Raw genomic sequence first — 20592 nt, 5'->3', positions numbered from 1 at the left:
ACTTAATCCCTGCCTTTTGTAATCTAGTGGTTATGGTTTTAATGATGCCTTTTAACCCTGTTGCCAAATCTGTTGCCCCCAGAATACAATAAGGATGCCAGCCTGTTAAACCAAACACACAATTGCCCAGGGACAGTCAACTGACCTGGAGTCTGCAAGATCCTTCCCCATGTGGGAAGGCCACCCTCCCCTCCACACCCCCACTCTTATTAGGGATTTCTAGACTCAAGGGTATGTAAGATGATGACCATGGCCAGCTTGAATCAGCTAGAGGAGCACGAGACCTTCACCCATTGTCCTTTATAAGATTATAAAGGGTCTTAAGTTTATGAGATTATAAAGGGAGGAATTGTTACAGAGCAGGGGTTCCCCCAAAAATTAATTAACTAATCAATTTTTTAAAATTATAAAAAAAGTGGCATTAGTAATGCCTTAGATAAACTGAGGACAGTATCATATATGAAGATAGTGAAGAAAGTGATATGATATCAGTGATTGTGAGCAACTGAGCTTCATAAATTCTGACATTAACTATGATGAGTTCTTGGGGTTCCCAGAAAACTACGAGAGTACTTGAACCTCAAAATCTGTCCTCATTTGTTAATGACAGTGATGATGGTTCTTAATACTGCTGTTGACTGCTATTCACTTTACATGGTTGAAATATTATTGTATATTTTATTAAATATTTTAGTACACCATTTGGTTCAGAATATTTTTTTCCTGTTTTCCTCCTCTAAAACTAGGTGCATCTTGTGGTCATGTGCATGTTATAGTGAGGAAAATATGGTGTTTGTGTGTGTTTGTGTGTTTCATCTGATGTGTATATAACCATACCTTTATATATGCTCATCAAAACACAACTAAACATATTTTAGAATGGGAAGGTGGTTTAACTAATATAAGATTGCACTACATATAACTGCAAGTTGTTTTTTTTTTTTTTTTTACTTTAACAACACATATGGACATGTTTTCAAGTTATAACTACCTAGTATTTAATAGTGAAGGTGCACAGTAAGTTATTCAATCATTTATCCATTTGGTGAACACTGTGCTAGGTCAGAATTTAGGTTAATACAAAGAGCACTGTTGTAAATATCACTGTAAACATAATCTCACAATTCAGTCTTTTAACTCTATAGGAAAGAGTCCCAAAAACTGACTAGCTAGGTTAAAGGGAATGTATTTTTATATTTTTAAGTATATTTTATTGATTATACTGTTACAGTTCTCCCAAATTCTTTTGCCTTTGTTCCCCTCCACTTAGTACCCCACTCCCCTACAGCAATCCCACTCCCTTAGTTCATGTCCATGTATTGTGCACATAAGTTCTTTGGCTTCACCCTTTCCTATATTATTCTTAACTTCCCCCTGTCTATTTTGTACCTACTAATTATGCTTCTTAATCCCCACATCATTTCCCCATTTCTTCCCCTCCCAGCTGATACCACTCCAAATGATCCCCATAACTATGATTCTGTTCCTATTCTGGTTGTTTGTTTAGTTTGTTTTTGTTTTTATTTTTATTCTTAGATTCTGTTTATAACTGTGAGTGTGTTGTCATTTTAATGTTTGTAGTTTTGATCCTCTATTTTCTTATTTAAGGCCCTTTAACATTTCATATAATAATGGCTTGGTGATGATGTACTTCTTTAGCTTTACCTTGTCTGGAAAGCACTTTATCTGCCCTTCCATTCTAAATGATAGCTTTGCTGGATGGAGTAATCTTGGTTGTAGGTCCTTACTTTTCACCACTTTGAATAGTGCTTGCCAGTCCCTTCTTGCCTGGGAAGTTTCTTATGAGAAATCAGCTGATAGTCTTATAGGCACCCCTTTGTAGGTAACTCTCTGCTCTTCTCTTGATGCTTTTAAGATTCTCTCTTTATCTTTCACGTTTGGCATTTTAATTATGATGTGTCTTGGTGTGGTCCTCTTTGGGTCTAGCTTGTTGGAGACTGCGCTTCCTGGACTTGTATGTCTATTTCCTTTGCCAAATTTAGCAAGTTTTCTTTCATTATTTTTTCACTTAAGTTTCCAATTTCTTGCTCATCTTCTTCTTGATTTCTATGTTGATATATTTAAAGTTGTCCCAGAAGTTCTTAAGTCTCTCCTCATTTTTTTCAATTCTTGTTTCTTCTTTCTGTACCACTTGACTGTTTATTTCTTCCTTATGTTCCAAATCATTGATTTGAACTCTCATTTCCTTCCCTTCACCATTGGTTTCATGTGGATTTTTCTTCATTTCACTTAGCATAGCCTTTCTTCATTTGCCGTACTCAAGCATATCTGTCAAGTTTGTGAGCATCTTCATCACCAATGTTCTGAACTCTGCATCTGTTAGGTTGATTATCTCCTTGTCTATTAGGTTGGCTATCTCCTCGTCGCTTAGTTCTCTCACTGGAACCTTTATCTGTTCCCTCTTTTGGGCCATACTTCTCTGTCTCACCCACTTGACATCCTCTTGTGTTTGCCTCTGTGTCTTAGGTACAGCTGTTGCACCTGTTACATTTTAAGGGGTGGAACCTTAGGCATTCATGAGTACAGGACGACCCATTTCACCATGTTTGGCGCTGTATGTAGGGTACAGGTCTTACAGGGAACAATGCCACTTGCTCAGCACTCTCCCTTTTCCCATACACTTCTCCCACTTCCCCTATGGGACTGGCACCCCTCTAGCTGTTGTCCTGGCCATGATTCCCAGAGTGGGTGGATCTACAGGGTTTTAGGACCATGGGAACCCTCTAAACAGACTGACTCTGCTGAAAGACCAGTAGTTTCTTCCTCCACCTCAACCCCCACTGGTTTTCACATTCAGAAGCAATGAGGCTTTATTTTCCCCGGCCCTGGAACTGTGAGCTACATGATGTGGTATGGTGCTGAGAGCGCTCCCCAGGTGTCCCTCCCTACATTTTTTAATGTGTGACTGCACTTTCTGCCAGTCGGCCACAGCCACTGTCGCCGCCACTGCCTCCACACCGCATCCTCTCCATCCCTTCTCTGCCCCTCCTACCTGTCTTGATGAACATTGCTTCTTCATGTCTTTGTTTGTTGAACTTTCATGCAGCTTGATTTTCTGGAACTTCTGGTTGTCTCAAGTTTTGAAGTAGTTGTATTCCTTCTTAGTTGTGGAGGTAAACGCAGCATGTTTACCTACACCTCCATCTTGGCCGCAAGCCTCTTATGTATTTTTATTTTAACATCTAATGCCAGATTGTTTTTCCAAAAGATAATAGTAAGTCACACTCCAGAGTGCTCCATCCCTTTTATTTTATCTACACAGTAAGTTACCAGTCTTTTTTTAAAATGCTGCTATCTCTGAGTCCTAAATCAATACTCACATTACTTTCAATGGACCAAAATGGGGAGCTGACAAAAGACAGATTACCCTCCCTATCTCTGAATTCTCACTCTACTGTTTCACTTCACTATTAAGCCATCTATCAATTTACATTATACTTATCTTTATGAATTTTCACACCAAATTTACTAGAAACTCCTTGAAATTCAACGAATATTAATCACCTACCATGTGTCAGGTACTGCTAAGCACTTGAAATACACAAGTAAATAAGATAAACACCATCACTACCCTAAGGTACCTAATATTCTTATGAGATAATCTAACATTTAGCAATTAATTACACAACTGATTCATTAATTACAGTTATGGTGAATGCTTGGAGAAGCAGAAGAGGGTACAGTGAAAATTTATAATCCAGCACAGAGTATTGAGAATGACCTCAAATGGGCTTTCGATATTGTTTATATATGGTCTTTCCTACACAAGTCTTTTATAATTCAAAGTGAATTTATATTTAAGTCCATTATTTTGAAGTCAATGATAATTTATGTTGGACTAAAGTAAAATGATCTTTTCATTATGAATTGAAAGTAGTTAATAACATTTATAATGCAATTTACTCCTCAAGGGGAATTAGTATAACTTTGTTTTAATTACTTAAATGTAATGGCTGTTCCTAAATTAGTTATCACTACATACCCTAAAGGCTTACAGAATCACACTTTGTTAGATATTAGAACTATCCTATATGTATTTCCTAGCAAAGTTGTCTTTGCTAAAAAATATTCTATAATTTGTACTAACTCATAGAAGCAAAGAGCTATTCCTTCTACCCTCAAATTATTCAACTGTAAGCCACTATATTTTATATATCCATACATTTTCAAGTTTTATACTTAAAAAAAAGAGAGAATAATGTAACAAATTTGCTATCAAACTGTACTGACAGTCTTCAGAATAAAGAACTATTTTATATGTAATGTATATCTATAAAATACTAACTGTTCATCTAGGAAAGGTTATAAATTATGTAATAAAACTTATGATTTAAGAGATATATGTTAAGTATAGGATTTCTAAAGAAAATAAGTTATTCTTAATTAGTATGTCAGTTTAATCAATTCAAGCTTTTATTTCACTCTAAACACATAGTAAGCAAATGTTGCATCAAATTCTCTGATTAGTAAACTTCCATGCTATTTTCTAGAACTGGATGGATAACAGAACCTCAAATGTTTGTCTTTACCTCGAATAACGTAATTATCCAGTGCATCTTCCATTCTCTTCAGTGCTTCAGTTCTATTAGAACCATATGTGATTAGCTAAAAGCAAACAAACAAAAAGATTTATATAGATATATAAAGCAATCTATTAAAAAATCCATCCTATTAAAAACTAAAATATTTCATAACACATTTTCCGTACTATCTTTCAATTTTCACAGTGGGTCAGTTTAAGTACAGCCATTAAGATTTTTCTAAGTAAATAAATATTAGAATGAAGCTATTTCAGGCTTTTCTCCTACACTTCACTATCACAGTAAAGAGCTATTTGAGCTAAACAAAAATAAGCATAAAAAATTTAAAAGGAAAGATATGAAAATGAAAAATCTGGAATAATGGCAGATTAGGTAAGACGTTTTCTCATTCCCTATTTCTCTATAGTTTCCAAGTTTCACACCCTGAATAGCTAACATTTACAAATAGCATGGCAGAGAAGCTAAAAAAACTTACTGTTCTATATGATTTTGTGCTTAATTACATGTATCTTATACAAATTAGCAGTAAAATAACACCTTAAATATTCATGAAAGATTTTTCCAGTCATTACATTAGTCAATTTGTAGCTTGCATTTTAGTACATTCAATATATTTGCATAATACTTTAGTACATTTTAGTACTTTATAATTAGACACTTTGAAAATTACTTTTCAGGACTTTTTCTGGACAGATATGTATTCAATTAAAAATGAAACCATCATCTATTTAAATCAAATTATACAATTTTTATGTGTATTTCATTACATAGTGTTTCTCTAACAGACAAAATTAATACCTAAGCTCATTTTAACAATACAGGAGTAAAAACAAATGAAAAAATAAAAATAAAAAATGGTTTGTTTACTGAAACTACTTAAAAATACCCCTGGGAAAAATGCGGGAAACCATCTTGAGAAATAAGATTTTTAATAAAGAAGTCATCCTTCAATACAAGTATAAAACTTCAGAGAACATGGGATTTCCATAAAACCCACAATTTTAACTATTGCAGTCAGAATTTTACATTTTATAAGCTCTTAAAAATTCTAAAGATTTTTAAAAATCTAAAGATTTGATTAGAGTTGTTAATGTATTCAGGAAAGTCAAATTTCAAAGACTGGTGGGTAAAAAGACATCCTATACTCTTAAATTTTAATTATGTCAAATCTATATAATTAGTGATTTATAAAATTTGAAGAGAAAAGGTAGAAAGTACTCTAACAAACATAGACTATCAGCCAAACTCTTTGACATCACCTGCCATTCATTAATTTTATCACAGGCAATTTTCAGGAATGGACAAAAAACATTATAACCCCCTTCTCACTGGGGTTGGTGTCATTGGTTAGGTAAGTTTGTTATTGGGGGATTAGTAGTTTCATTTGATTTGTTTGGGGCAGAGTGAGTGCTACAAATTAACACAATGTTGAAATGTTTCCCTTAAAAAAAAATCTATTCTGCTTTCACTTTTCTATCAATACTTAGTACTTGTTTAATTTTAGCACATGATTCAAATAAAGGACCGATTTCAAACTTTTAATTAAACAGGTCCGTTGCCTTTTCAGAAGAAAACTGAAAGAAACCATTAAGAAATAGAACTAACTTTGGAAATCATTGGATCATAATATATGCTAATGTCACTTCCTGGTTGGATGCCGCTGTCAACCCGGACCTGGAAGACAGAAAGAAACGAAAATAACTTCATATTGTACAGACAGACGTTTTTCTAAGAACAAATTTAATGTTCATGAAACAGATGAATAATTTCAATCTCGATATTTAGCTTCTAGAAAACAGAACAACAACCTAGAAATATATAGACCAAAATACCTTGATGTGTTAATATGCTATCCAACATATTTTTTGTTTTCCCACGAAATGAAGAAACAAAGAAACAAGGGGTGGGGGGAGGCAGCCTTTATACATCACTATGCTGCAATGCGTTTGTAGCTTTTTGATGATGTCTCTATCTGAAGCATAGCGTGAATGATGTCCCTTCTAATCACACTCCCCACTGTACCCTTCTGAGAGTTCCACTGAGGACCCAAGTCAAGCCATGCAGCAGGACTCCTGAGCTCTGCTCATCAACTCTATAGGAAAGCTGGTCCTGGGGCTTTCATGTCTACAACACTTTCCTTTTTGCCTCACCCTCTCAACTGCAAAACACTTTTTTGTCTTTACTGTTAGCCCCTGAGACTTTAATGTTTACATAGCTTTTCTCATGAATTTGCTTTGTAAGGACACAGCTCCAATTAGAGCTCTGATTTTGCGATTTTCATGGGGAAAAATATAGCACCAGATCAGAAAATTCTTTTGAAGAGCCTGATTGCTGTTAACCATCCAACAAGTTAGTTAGTACATCACTGATTTTTGTTTTCATCTCCCGGTTTGATACCAGCAACAAGGCACAGAGGTTAGCCATGTAAAACTTTTTAAATGAGCAGTTGCTGAGGATGAAATAGTTATTAAATTATTGTTCCTAAGTTTTGGAATCTGAAGTATTTAAAAGCTAATCCAAATACTACTTAAGGCTGTCAAGCATGTCCTAGGGGTCTTGAAAATGAAAGAATTTAATCAAAACTGCTAAAACAGCAGGACTTTGATGCCTACCATTGTAAAGGGATGGGAAGAGAAAAGCAGAAGCTTACATAGCTCCTCACCTGTGGGAAGAAGCCTTCCTAATAAACAGCAGCTCATCTGTCTGCAGCAAGGCAGAAGAAGGTCAACTCACCGGCTGTTAGGCCTTTAATATTTTAATTTAGGCAATTGCCAAGGGACCACACGTAGAACCTCTTGTCTAGGATATCCACATGAGGATATGATGATGGCTTTATTAAGGTGACATCAAAAGATAAAGCACAGTTTTATTCTTAAAAAAGTCACACTATTATTATTCCCTTTGTAAGGTTTTAGAAGACAATATTATAACTAGCCCAGAATGCTTTTATTTTGGTATTTATAAACACAAAAATATGGAGATTTGTATTTTCACTCACATTCATATAGGAAAATCTTAATTTTAAATGAAAGTCATTTGGTGCACTTAAAAAACATACACGGCTTTCCATTTTCTGAAAACATACTTTAGGACATAAACTGAAGTTCTATATAATTCACAGTGTTCATAAAAACTAGAAAAGAGTTAATGGGGCAGCTGTGAAAGCAATAAAACCGTAATCTATTTTCTCCCACATTTAAATACCCCAAAATGGCAACTGGTAATAGAGTTACATAACAGAGAAGACATCTCTGACCTTGCAATTTCTTAATTTTAGTGACAAAAAGTTAAAGAGCTCATTTTACCACCATGTATTATTTAAAACCATAGCATGCTTGCTAATGCTGTCTTTAAAACTGAGATTGATACAAATTCTAAATCTTTTATCTTTAAATATATTCCATTATTTGCTATCTAAAGTAATGTAAAGCCAGTGTGGAATTTTGATATTCAACCTACTAGTAAAATCAGAGGCAATAAAGAATATTTATTATATTCTCCTGTAGTTCATAATTTAAAATATTAGTTACCTTGAATAACAGCATCCTCAGAGTTAGGTTATCTTGGGCCGCCAAATAGTTATGTCTTCGTTATTTATTAAAATTTTATTACTGAAGATTTGTCATTTTCATTCAAAAATGTACAGGTTAAAATCAAAGTAAATATATAACCTATATGTATTTGAGTGAAATACATAAAGGTTATATGTATTATATATAATCAACACATATTTTTGTATAAGCAAATCAACATTTCCAATTTAAAAGTGTAACAAAGAAAGCTCCCACTTATAATTTATTGTTTATGCATCTTTTTCCAAATAATAATCAGTTTTTTTAAATGTCTAATAATGAATTAAAAGTAAAATCAAGTCTCCATTCCTTCAAGTGGAAAAATATCGCTATACAAATATATATATATATATATATATATACATATATATAGCTTTTGTACTAAAAGCTTTATAAAGTCAAATAAAATTATTCACAAGTTTCTGAGCAGAAATAAAATTGCAGTCTGAAAATAACAAATTTACAAAATATGGTGGCCAAAGATAAAAAGAAAGCCTTCATATTTGCCACGAAAATAAATTTTAGGCTTATAGAAGCCTGTGAAAAGTACAAACCATAAGTTAACTCTGAAGTGTGTATTCTGGTGACTAAAATGGTAAGAGACACAAAAGATTTCCTATGTTAAAAATGACAGATTTAGTTTAAGAAGGCAAGGAGGAAAACACCGAAGCACCTATGTATCAGAGTCTTAAACCATTGCTCAGAAACCCCTGGCATAATTTAAATGTATTTCTTCTGTACCAACAGTGGACTCTGTAAAACAATCTGTTGTCTCCCAACCTTCACTCTCAATTCACCTCTCCCTCTCAGCACAACTCCCAGCCCGCCATGTCTACCTGACAAATGACAGCCCAATCTGATTAAATGCTTCCAAGGAAGGGGATTCACGGGCCTCCATGACAGGCCAAAAGTGATCACCATGGAGATACATAATTACAGCTGTCAACGCATCTACTGTCCTGCTGACATCAATTTGATTGCTCCCAGCAATAATGATAGACAAAGTTTAGTGTGCACTCTCCTGCACCCAATCACTTTATCTGTTCCCTGGTCCAGTTAGCTGACATGCAACATTCACACAAGCAAATAACAGCAGTAAGCAGAACATTTAAGGCATTTTAATTGTTTTTTCTTTCTATGGATGGCTCACAACTGCAAATGTTATTACATAAAACTCCTGCTGCAGCATTAATTGAAGAAAGATTTGGAGGGACAAAGACTGTAGGGGGTATAGTTTGTCCATTATCACTTGTACTTTCAACAGGTTTCACATTTGAAAATTGCAAATTGCAAAAACTTGCAAGGGCAAAATGTTTGACATTCTGCAAGATATTACAATATGGTGAAAACTTTAACTACAATAATCATTGTGAATTCTTATTTAATACTTTCTGTTCGATTTTTTAAAAATGTTTAGATGTGTTCCTGTGATACTTGTTTTCTCATCTGCTATTCAACATCACATAATGCCTGTTATTTCTTTACAATTTTTTTTTCCCTTCAGGCTTTGAACACAGCATGGAGTCTCTGACCCTAGAAAGGGTCAAGTCCCTTTAGAAAGCACATGGGCAAAAACAATTTGAAAAGTGAAATAAATCATATATCCAATAACATCTTCAAATTTTGAATTCTTCCTGTAATCTTTCACCATCTTCATGCTAGTAATCAAACTGAATAATCATATTCACAGATGGTATAGCCTTGTCAGCCACCAGCTAACATCATGTCATACACACACACACACACACACATACACACACATATATACTTACTACCTTGATTAAAAGAAAGGGTATGTCCTTGTTCTTTTTATGCAACAAAAACTATTTAAAGAACAACTATTAAATATATAAGAACTATGGAATAAAGTGGACAGTGATCCCTTTTCTTTAACTGGTATAAATAATATGTACTTAAGCCCATGACACCTTACAAAATGAGGTAGCTTATTTCCTTCAATCCTATTCAATTAACAAGCTGATTTGTGCTTGAATTTCTTGACAACTGATTATATAGAGAAGCTGGATTAGACTTATTAAAAGGTTAAATTGTAACATAGAAAAGCCATCTCCCATTCTTAGGATTCCATGCTCTTTTTAATTACAATTTTCAGTAAAACTGGGAACATTATAAACTATCATTTATTTAGATTTAGAAGTCAGATGTCACCAGACTTCCTATCAAGTGGATTCTGACTTCCTGCACATTACAAAGTACAAAATATTTTTATAAAACAAACAAACTGTGATTCCCCATGAATGTCACTTGTCCTTCAATTTATACTCATTGGTGTTGACATGTTTTAACATAAAAGTATGACATAAATCAGGATTTTTAAATCCTCACTTGGTATTACAGTTTAATGACTTACACCAGGTAGATGTTTTGGTTCTTGGTACTGAGACAATCTCCCAATAGATGGTAAACCAAAAGACTTGTAAGGGTCCTGAAATTTCAAAGGAAAGGAAACACAGGCTTTGAAATATAAACCATCACAAGTTTAAATATTTATATAATAATGAAGCGTTTAGAAGTCTGTTTTTCAACACACAGTACTTATCAAATCACAGATTTCAGAATATTATTGTTTTATATTAACTCTAGATAACTTAGAAGTGTATTTAAAAATCAAACAGAATTGTAAGCAGACTTTAGCCTGCCCTTGGTTGTATTTTACTGAAAATGGTAAAATTCCAACTTTTTATAAAACTTCTTAGAATGCCTTGGGAAAAAATAAAGTAACTTAGGCACTACATCAAAACATACTAAAGTTCAGAACAATGTAGTACACTAAAGATATTTTTCTTATTCTCAAAACAGCTCACACATGGTAAAATTTAAGAATTTTGTTCTTCAAATTAAAGACCTGAAAAAAAGTTTTCAATATGGTAGTATATATGTGCTCAATTTGTAAATATCTTAATCAGGATAAAAATTACATAAAATCAGCGTCATAATAATAAGAGAAAAAATACTTAAAATATAATACAAAGCATGAAGAATAACTAAACCAAAACATATTTCTCAAGATCCTTAAACAATACTACAAATAACGTCTAGTATTCTTAAACACAAATACTGCTTATTTATTTTTTATCACAATAGATGGGCTTCAATGACTAAAAGTAAAAGACAGTATAAAGGTTTCCTTGCATTCTAGTTTTAATCATGTGAAAAAAGCATTTTCAGATGTTGACTTGCTTTATTATCTGATTTATATAGTTATTTTTATAAAATAACATAAATGTACTATTCTGAACTAAGAGTTTATGAGTAAAATCTGTAATTAAAATTATGAATGAAAAGTTTTATTAAAAGCTTGACAATTTAAATTTCAACTGTTACTTTCATGAAATCATAAGTGATAAACTTTTTAGGAAAAAACTGTTGGAAAAACTTAAGTAAATATTGAAATAACATCTAATGTGTACTCTGGTAGGCTCTTAAAACAATGCTTCTGTCTATTTCAAACATGGTTTGAAACAAGAAAACGAACACAAAGCAAACTAAACAAAAATGATGGCCCACTGAATCACAAGAATATGTAATGCTTTGTTGCCCCTTAAACTGATCAGTAGCTATTTTTCCATGGTGGGGGGAACCCACAAAAATTAATTAAACTCAATCCTTTAAAATTATTTTGAATTATGTCAAAATTATCTGATCTTATTTTCAGGCTCACTTCTGGATTATATAATCAAATACTTGACACAGATTATAAAATCCTAACTTTACCTTGTTGTTGAACTATACCTGTGGTCTCAAGACTCGGATACAACAACCATCCTTCCTCCCAACATCATTCATTTACCTCAGCATAAACCCGACATTCAACTGCCCAGCCGTTGATGGGAATATCAGCTTGTGTGTGCCTGAGAGGGTAACCCTTGGCAACACGGATCATTTCTTGGACTAGGTCCAGGCCAGTAATGCATTCTGTGACAGGATGCTCAACCTGCAAGGCCAATATCTGCCAGTCAGTAGGTGTAGGAATAGGTAAATAAATGGAAATGAGAAAGAATAATTTCAACAATTTCTGGGTAAAATAAGGTTAATTACATTTAACCTATTTGACTAAAAAACTAAGAAAATAAAATTAAAGAATATACACAATATAGTACAAAGCATAAGAAAAACTTAAACCTAAAAAGTATTTGTAAACTATCTGTATTACTTTTCCCAGTTTTTAATTAGATGTGGTCCAGCAATGTTTAACACTTAAATTTTGAAACTAATTCGTAACCGAAAATCACATATTTAACTTCAGTCCTCAATGTGGCTGATAATCAACCTATTCTGCTACATTTAGCATGGCATATACAGAGGCAGCTATGATTTTCCAAAGCACAAGTCTAGCCTAAGTCTCGCCCGCTTGCATGCTTTCACTAACCTGTCCTGACAAGCAACCAGATTAGCGTAGCCTTACATCAATGCAATGTAGCAGAAAAGAGCAGATGGATCCTGCAGGTTGTTTTCCCTCCAGACTTACGTGGGGAGTGCTTAGCATGCACAATAAGCAAAACTGAGCCAGTGAAATCACTCTGCTCTCTCAGCAAATTGCTGATAACTACTTTGGATGATGCTGTCATGGGGATCCCCGGACTTCTACACTAACACATGGGGTACACATGTACAAAAACACACACTGACATATAAGGATACTAACAAGGATACACATCACTGTAAATCTGATTGATGGCTTACAAGTTCCTAACCTTAACTAAGCTAAAACAAAGCACTTACAACACTGGTAAAGAACAGATAATCTGCCTCTCACCTAAAGCCTTGAATAAATTTTAAAAATTTAAATACAACTCTGGCCACATCTGCTACTTTGATATATATCATTTCTTTTCTCATAAAAATTAAGCATGTTCCAAGTGCACTTCACAATAGTTTGTTTTTCATGACATGTATTTCATACACTCTGCTACTGGAAAAGGTCAGTGAACAAACAAATTGGCTTCTCATCTTCAACTACACTAATTGAAGGACAGGACTTAGTCATTATAAAAATCTTGGAGCTTATCATAAACAGACAATGCCATGGTCTTAAAAAAGCTTTGTAAAAATAAACAGATGGCATCCATAATTAGCTCTGTGTATGTTATAAGTTTGTTTACTGTTTCAACAACATTTTAAGACATTTTGACATAATTTTAATGACAAATAATCACTAAAATAAGCATCTAACCTTTGTAAAATAAATGTGACATTAAATAAAGATCTTATTAGATAGTTTAAATAAATATATTTTTAAAAGCAAATTATGATTTTGTGAGAAACAAGATTCTGTAGCATAAATATAATAAGAAAAGAACAAGTGTAAAGCCTCTCTATTATTGGTAGAAAGAAATTTCATGTGAGAAAGCATTTTACCACTCTAAGTATTCAAGATGTGAACCTACTATGTGCTAAGAGCTTTATATCAACACTATTTACAATTCTCTGTTATGTGAGAAAATAATATTAAAAGCTAAGTGAATGATTTAATTCATCTATGTCTAGTGCCCAGATATTACATACTATATACTAAGCAGATAAATATGAATGAATAAATGAATGAATGAATGGGCGACAAATCAAGAAACTTAACTATCATAAATGGTAGAAGTAGGGTTGGAATTTATGTCACTCTAGAGATTATCTGACCTTCCTGATCTTCCTCATGGAAAAGTATATATGAAAGCATATATTAAATATAAACAGCTATATAATTATGTGCTATTGACTTTTATAAAACATACCATGAAAGTTTAAAGAACCAAATTCATTATAAAACTCTGTTTTACCTTAGAAAACCTCTCAATAACTGTATAGGGGGAAAAAAGTACATTGGACCCATGAATAGAATTCAAAAACGGACTCACTTTACCCACCACGGAGTTATATAACAGAAACATAAGAACATTTTACAGTCTAAATTAGTGAGCTACAAATATTTCAAAATAAAGTAATCAAGTAGATAACTACAATAATAATTGGCTGCTTGAGGCAAATCCATTACTTACAAAAATTTTTCAAAATATCTATTTAGGTTCAAGTATTGTTGAAGTCTATAAAACATTCTAACATGCCTAAATTTTTCAAGAAACAGAAATGTATCTTCTTTGACGTAAACTTATAATTTTAAACATTTCTGAAAGAAATCTTTCTAAATAAATTTTAATAGAATTCCAAAGTTATTACACAGGATATGGGAAATATTTCCTTTACACCCTGTTATTATCATTATCAGGAATCTTGTAAGTGTAACAATTGTTTAAATAAACAAAGTATAGCCCCCATCCCTGAGAACTTAAAAATAGTTTCCCTCTGCATAGATATACAAAGAGACAAAATGGCTCCCGGGCCAAAATATGCAATAGACGTTTTTAAAATATCTTTAAAAAGAAAGGAAACAAGAAAGGGAGGAAGGGGAGACAGGAAAGGGAGGGAAAATCAATAGAAAGTAAAAGTGGCTAACTGGAACAAAAGGTTATAAAAGGGAAAAAAAAGAAAAAGAGTCAAAGATGGTGTCTAGTAAGCCAACAAGTTCATCTTGTCCCACCTAGAAGGGGAAAAATCTAATTATAAAAGTCTGATGCTAATAAACATTTATTCTGAGAGTTATGTGTATATTTGGGGGCAGGGGTGTAGTATGTATCACTTCGCCTAGGCAACATTGAGTTAACCTAAATTAAACAGGCTTTCTTTTTAAGAACAACTCCAGAGACTCAATCTACCATGGAACTCAACAAGAAAATGATATTGTATAGCACTTATTTAACCACACACCTCCTTCTTTCACACAGTACCTTTATGCGTTGAGAATTCCATGGAATACAACTTTTAGAAACAATTCCTTAAACATTCAAAATATAAAATTAAATTTCCTTATTGTAAACCTCTCCTCAACAAAAAATTTTTGAGAACCTGGTTCACACATAGTTTTATTACCCAAAAGAAACATGTGCTAGTTCCAAGAAACATATAAATAAAGGGATCCATCAGATATGATTACATCAAAGATTAATATGTTAACATTCTACTATACGAAGTCTCTCCAGAAGGTATCCAACCAGGTAATATGAAAAACAGTGACATTTACTGAAGAAAATATAAGATACAAGAAACACTGTACATAGGACAATGATGCCTCAGTCCTCTTCAAAGTAGGCACCTTGGGACCTCAAACTGTTCTCCCAGTCACCATCAGCTGCCCCATCATATTTTCCTGAATCTCATCAACAGTCTGAAATCTCCTCCCTTCCAAAGGTGATTTTAAATTTGGGAAAAGCCAGAAGTTGCAGGGCACCAAAGCTGGGCTATAGAGAAGTTAAGTCACCTGTGTGAGTAGATGTTTTGCAAAAAAACTTTACATGAGATGTGATGCATGAGCGGGCACGTTGTTGTGGCGAAGCTGCCAATCATCAGTTGCCCATAGCTGTGGCCTTCTGAATCACCTGAATAGTGTCTAAAGAGGAATGTTCAAGCTTAACACAAAATCTGATCCTGATTCATTGTTCTATAGGCTCAGTCACTTTGAATGCGATGCCCACACAGTACATATGCTCACTCAACAGCATCTACCGCCCCCACTGTCCAGTACAGTGAAGTCATCATTGTTCATGCCTGTGCATTCCAGTCCACTCTCCTTGGCTGCCAGCTTACACTAATGACATGCAAACTATTCTCATTATATTAACAATGACTGGACTTTTTCTGGACAGATCTTGTATAACTCTTGTCATTTAGTCAGCAAAAGTTAAGACGAGAGAAAGAAATTTAAAAAGGGAATGAGATGAGGAGCGAGGAAAGACGGAGGGGAAGGAGGGGATGTGAGGGGAAAAAAAACTTGTGACTCCCAAATCAGTAGAAAATAATTAGCAGCAAAGGGCAAATGTAATTAGAGGGCCTCTGAACCACAGTTAACAGTATTAGCATATTTAAAAATTAGAAAAGGGGCATTCCACAGCTCAGCACAAATGCTTCTGAGGACAAAGGATAACTGAGATCAAAGAGTGGGAGATAGTCATCACCAAACTCCAGGAAATGGGAAAATGTAGCTAGATAACCCAGCAAACAAGATAGAGAAATTTTGAAGAAGAGCTGGAGACCGACCTATAACCAGATCACCCTGAGCTAATTTTCACCTTCAGTTAATTTAGTTAATCGTGTCAGATTGTAACTCCAGAGTATCCAGCATGGAAAAATGGAGAAGGAGAAGGAAGGGGAGCACTTTACTCGCATTAGGATAAAAATAGCCAGCTCCATCTTTTCAGCGCGCACCTTGATCTGGCTTTTAGGCTGCGCCCCAAGTTGCAGATCTGTGAATAAACAACTGTCTCAGTTACTGCTCAAGTTCTGTGTCCCAGTGTTTTATTGTGAGCATTTCTCACAGGGGGGAGGGGGCAACACACACCCACACCCACACAGAAACCACATATAGGGAAAAAAAGGGGGGGGGGAGATAAAGGAGTAAGCCTTCCCAAGTTAGAATTTCTGAATTCTCAAAGACAAATTACTGATTGGGATATATTTGTCAAGATAATGCCATTCTGCAGGGTGTATTAATAGCTGATAAATCAACCTGTACTGACAATGCCCCAATCTCACCATGAATATTTTGTTCAAATAGGTACAACAATGCCATACTATGGGACATAATCACATTAATTTTGCAAATTTTCTCAAATGTACAATTCTATACATCTGAAATAATTTCAAAATGAAAGTTACTAAAAATTAAAGCAATGTCATTAGTATTTTTATATTATAAAACTTTTTAAAATAACTCACTCATCCAACATTATTTTCTCTTCAATTAAAACATTCCCATCATGTTTAATGAAAATAGTCAACATGCAGATAACTTGTTAAGTATATTATTTCTGACTTAAACTTTTAAATATTTTATTGTTATTTATTTAGTAATTCCTAAAATTTTAATGGGTAACTCAGTAACAGGCAAGTATTCCTCAAAGGAAGCAAGATTCAGGCTAATTTTAATTACATACTTAACTTCATGTGAAAATTAACATAGAGGGAAGTTTAAAAGAGGGGAAGAAAATTACAAAGAGTGTGGAGAGAAGTCGTATCAATGAAACATGTGGTAACTTGGACATTATAGAAAGGAGGGTGATAAAAATTTTCAAAGTTCCTTGACTAGAAAGATATTTGGTTGTAATTGTTTGTCAGCTGTTCCAATTGCTTAGTCAAAGCAGAAGATGTCCCCAAAAGTGGTACACCCAACATACATACCATACCCAACATCTGTATGGCACTGAAATTTACAAATCCCTCCATATGCACAAACTTGTTCTGTAATACTACATTATAATTTCACAGAGAAGACAAGACATATGAGATGCAGGAGGCATAAGTTGAGTAAATATTAAGAAGTTCTTATGTTAATATAATTTTAAGTAATATCTTTATTAAATGCATCAAGTCTAAACTAACATATTACAAATACTTAGTTTGTGAAAGCTATCTTTTGTAAGCAGACCATATTTGATATAATCAGCAAAGCAGTATAGGTGTGACTACCTGTTGAAATATGAGGAAATTGCCCTGTTATATAAAATTGAGTTTCATACAGTATTTGGCATAATAGGTCTCTATCCTTTTAGTTTGTTGTTATTTCAGCCTAAAAGTATGATTGATGTCGTTATTTTTGGTTCTGCTCTTTTGGTTCAGAAAGATTCTTTGTCCAGAATAGAATCTAACACTTATCTATTAAAATTCTGAAGCTTTACCTCCTGAGAAGATAGGATTTCAAAATAAAAATCTGAAGTCATTAGACTTTGATCCATAGAACTCAAAGACAAAAAGCATGTTGGGAAATAGGCCCGGACACACCATTCTGTAAACTCACCTTAAAAATAATGGTTATATGAAAGACTGGCAATGAAAACTGAACCAGTTCTATTATAGAGTTTCCCTGTTAACCCTAAAACAAATAAGCAGAAGAAGAAAAGATAAGGAAACAGTCATGGGCTATATTGTGCCCCCCATCCCATTTATCCAAATTCACATGTTAAAGTCCTAACCCCTAGTATTTCAGAATATAACTATATATGGAGACAGGGTCATTAAAGAGGCAGTTAAATTAAAACGAGGTAAATAGGGTGGGCCCTAATCCAACACGACTGATATCCTTAGAAGAGATTCAGGACACAAGCAACAGACAGTACAGAAAAAAGACCATGTGGAAACACAGGCAGAAGACAGCCATCTGCAAGCCAAAGACAGAGGCCTCCGGTAGAAAGCAACCCTCCCAACACCTTAATTTTAGACTTCTAGCCTCCACAACTGTGAGAAAATAAATAACTATCATTTAACCAAACCAGTCTGTGGTATGTTATTATGGCAGTTCTAGGAAACTAATGCAGAAACAAATTTAAAAAATAAAAAACTGGGAAGAGTCCAAAACCCAGACACCAAAAAAACTCACAATATGTTTTAAAACAAAAACCTAACTAAAATAGCCTGACAAGTTTAACTATTGTTATCTGTATAATAAAAACTTATTTCTTCAGCTTTCTGATGAAACTCAATAAATATTAAGAGAAGGTATAACACACCCCACTTTGTAATCTCAGTTTCAAAGGAGACTTATGTCAAATATCCCAGATTATCCCATTTATGACTTAACTCTAGCCAATCTAAGAACACTAGCCTCTGTGACTTTAAATATAATCAAAAAGAAACTTCTGCCCATATCTAAAACATCCCTTCTGGCATTATGGATTTATCAAAATCAGATATAAATCCATTTTCCTACAAAAGTCCTGAATGTTATTTAGATCCAAAACTGTTCTAAAATTAGAATATAACATTTGTTCAATTATAATCAATTCTCAGAAATCAGAATTTGAGTTGCAATCAGCCTAATTTTTTACATAGCGTCTCAAATAGGCTGCCTAGGCCCAGACAGGAACATGATCTGACACCACCAGGGGCAAATACAGGAAGTAAAGAGAGTGCACCTCTACAGCAGTATACAAGACATAGTGGGAGGAGTGACTCAGTCTGCTAGCTGGAGGGAAGGACCCACCAAAGAACAATACAACAACAACCAAAACCCAAGTACAACCAGAAAGCCCAAATAAATGGCATAAAGGGCATCGCAAGAGCATCAAGTTCAGGAGTAAAAGGAGACTGCACCACTGAATTTTACAGGTCTCCTACCACAGAAAGTCACAACACAAAGAGGAAGTCGAAGTAGATCAATCTAAGAAGCAGCAACAAACGAGTAGAGTAGCAAAAAATAAGGAGACAAAGAAACAACCCCCCATTGAAAGGAAAGGAGGAATCCCCAGAAAGAGTGCTAAATGAAATGGAGATAACCAAAGTATCAGACATGGAATTTAAAATAATGATTATAGGGAAGCTCAATGAGTTCAGCAAGCTCAACAAAAACTACAAAGAACTCCAGGGGAACTACAAAGAACTCCAGGGAAGCTACAAGGAACTTACAGAGAACTACATCAGCATTAAAAAGGACACAGAAACTATCAATAAGAGCCAGGAGGAAATGAGTACAATTTCTGAATTGAAGAACATGGTAGAAGGAATCGAAAGCAGGCTAGATGACGCAGAAGATCAGATCAGTGAGCTGGAGAAGAACATAGAAAAAATTTCCCAGAAAGTGTAACAGAATAAAAAAAAGACTGAAAAAAAAAAAGAAGTTTCAAGAGAGCTGCAGGACAAGGAAACATATAATATCCATATCATAGGAATACCAGCAAAAGAAGAAGAGAAGCAAGGGAAAGAAAACATGTTTGAAAAGTAATGAGAGAAAACTTCCCTAACTTGATGAAAGAAAAAGTCACACAAGTACAAGAAGCACAGAGGGTCTCAATGAAGATAAATGCAAACAGGACCACTCCAAGACACAACATAATTAAAATGGGAAAACTCAAAGACAAAAACAGAATCCTAAAGGCAGCAAGAGAGAAATAGCTAATAACATACAAGGGAGCTCCAATAAGGCTATCATCAGATTTCTCAACAGAAACACTACAAGCCAGAAGGAAATGGCAAAATATATTCCGAGCAATGAAAATCAAAAGCCTGCAACTAAGAATACTCTACTCAGCAAGGCTCTCATTCAAAATGGAAGGTGAAATAAGGAGTTTCTCAGACAAAAGAAGGCTAAAAGAATACATCTCCACCAAACCAGCATTGCAAGATATGCTAAAGGGTCTAATTTAAGAAGATGAAGAAACAGAGAGGAACACAAGTACAAAGGGGGGAAATGACAATTAATAAGTACCTATTAATAATAACTTTACATGTAAATGGAGAAAATGCACCAATCAAAATAAACAGGGTAGCTGAAAGGATTAGAGAGCATGGCCCATATATATGCTGTGTACAAGAGACACACCTCTAAACAAAAGATCTACACAGACTGAAAATGAAGAGATGGAAAAAATATTTCAAGTAAATGGACATAAAAAAAAGATGAA

The 20592-nt window shown here is 34.1% G+C and overlaps 1 protein-coding gene across 4 annotated transcripts in view; it reads right to left on the bottom strand.

Moving 5' to 3' along the window:
* Positions 1-20592, bottom strand: part of PCCA (propionyl-CoA carboxylase subunit alpha) — a 510516-nt gene that overhangs the window by 232773 nt on the left and 257151 nt on the right. For all 4 annotated transcript variants that reach the window (XM_090258653.1, XM_090258654.1, XM_090258655.1 and 1 more), the window contains exons 13-16: positions 11946-12089; positions 10506-10580; positions 6168-6236; positions 4551-4626 (exon numbers count right to left, since the gene is read on the bottom strand). In XM_090258653.1, the coding sequence (XP_090114779.1) occupies positions 4551-4626; positions 6168-6236; positions 10506-10580; positions 11946-12089 (364 nt within the window). The remainder of the gene's footprint in view (positions 1-4550; positions 4627-6167; positions 6237-10505; positions 10581-11945; positions 12090-20592) is intronic.

This window comes from Furipterus horrens, unplaced genomic scaffold (assembly GCF_987537825.1).
Source record: "Furipterus horrens unplaced genomic scaffold, mFurHor1.1.pri manual_scaffold_12, whole genome shotgun sequence".
Classification (NCBI taxonomy): Eukaryota; Metazoa; Chordata; class Mammalia; order Chiroptera; family Furipteridae; genus Furipterus; species Furipterus horrens.
This window is presented reverse-complemented; position numbering and strand designations above follow the sequence as displayed.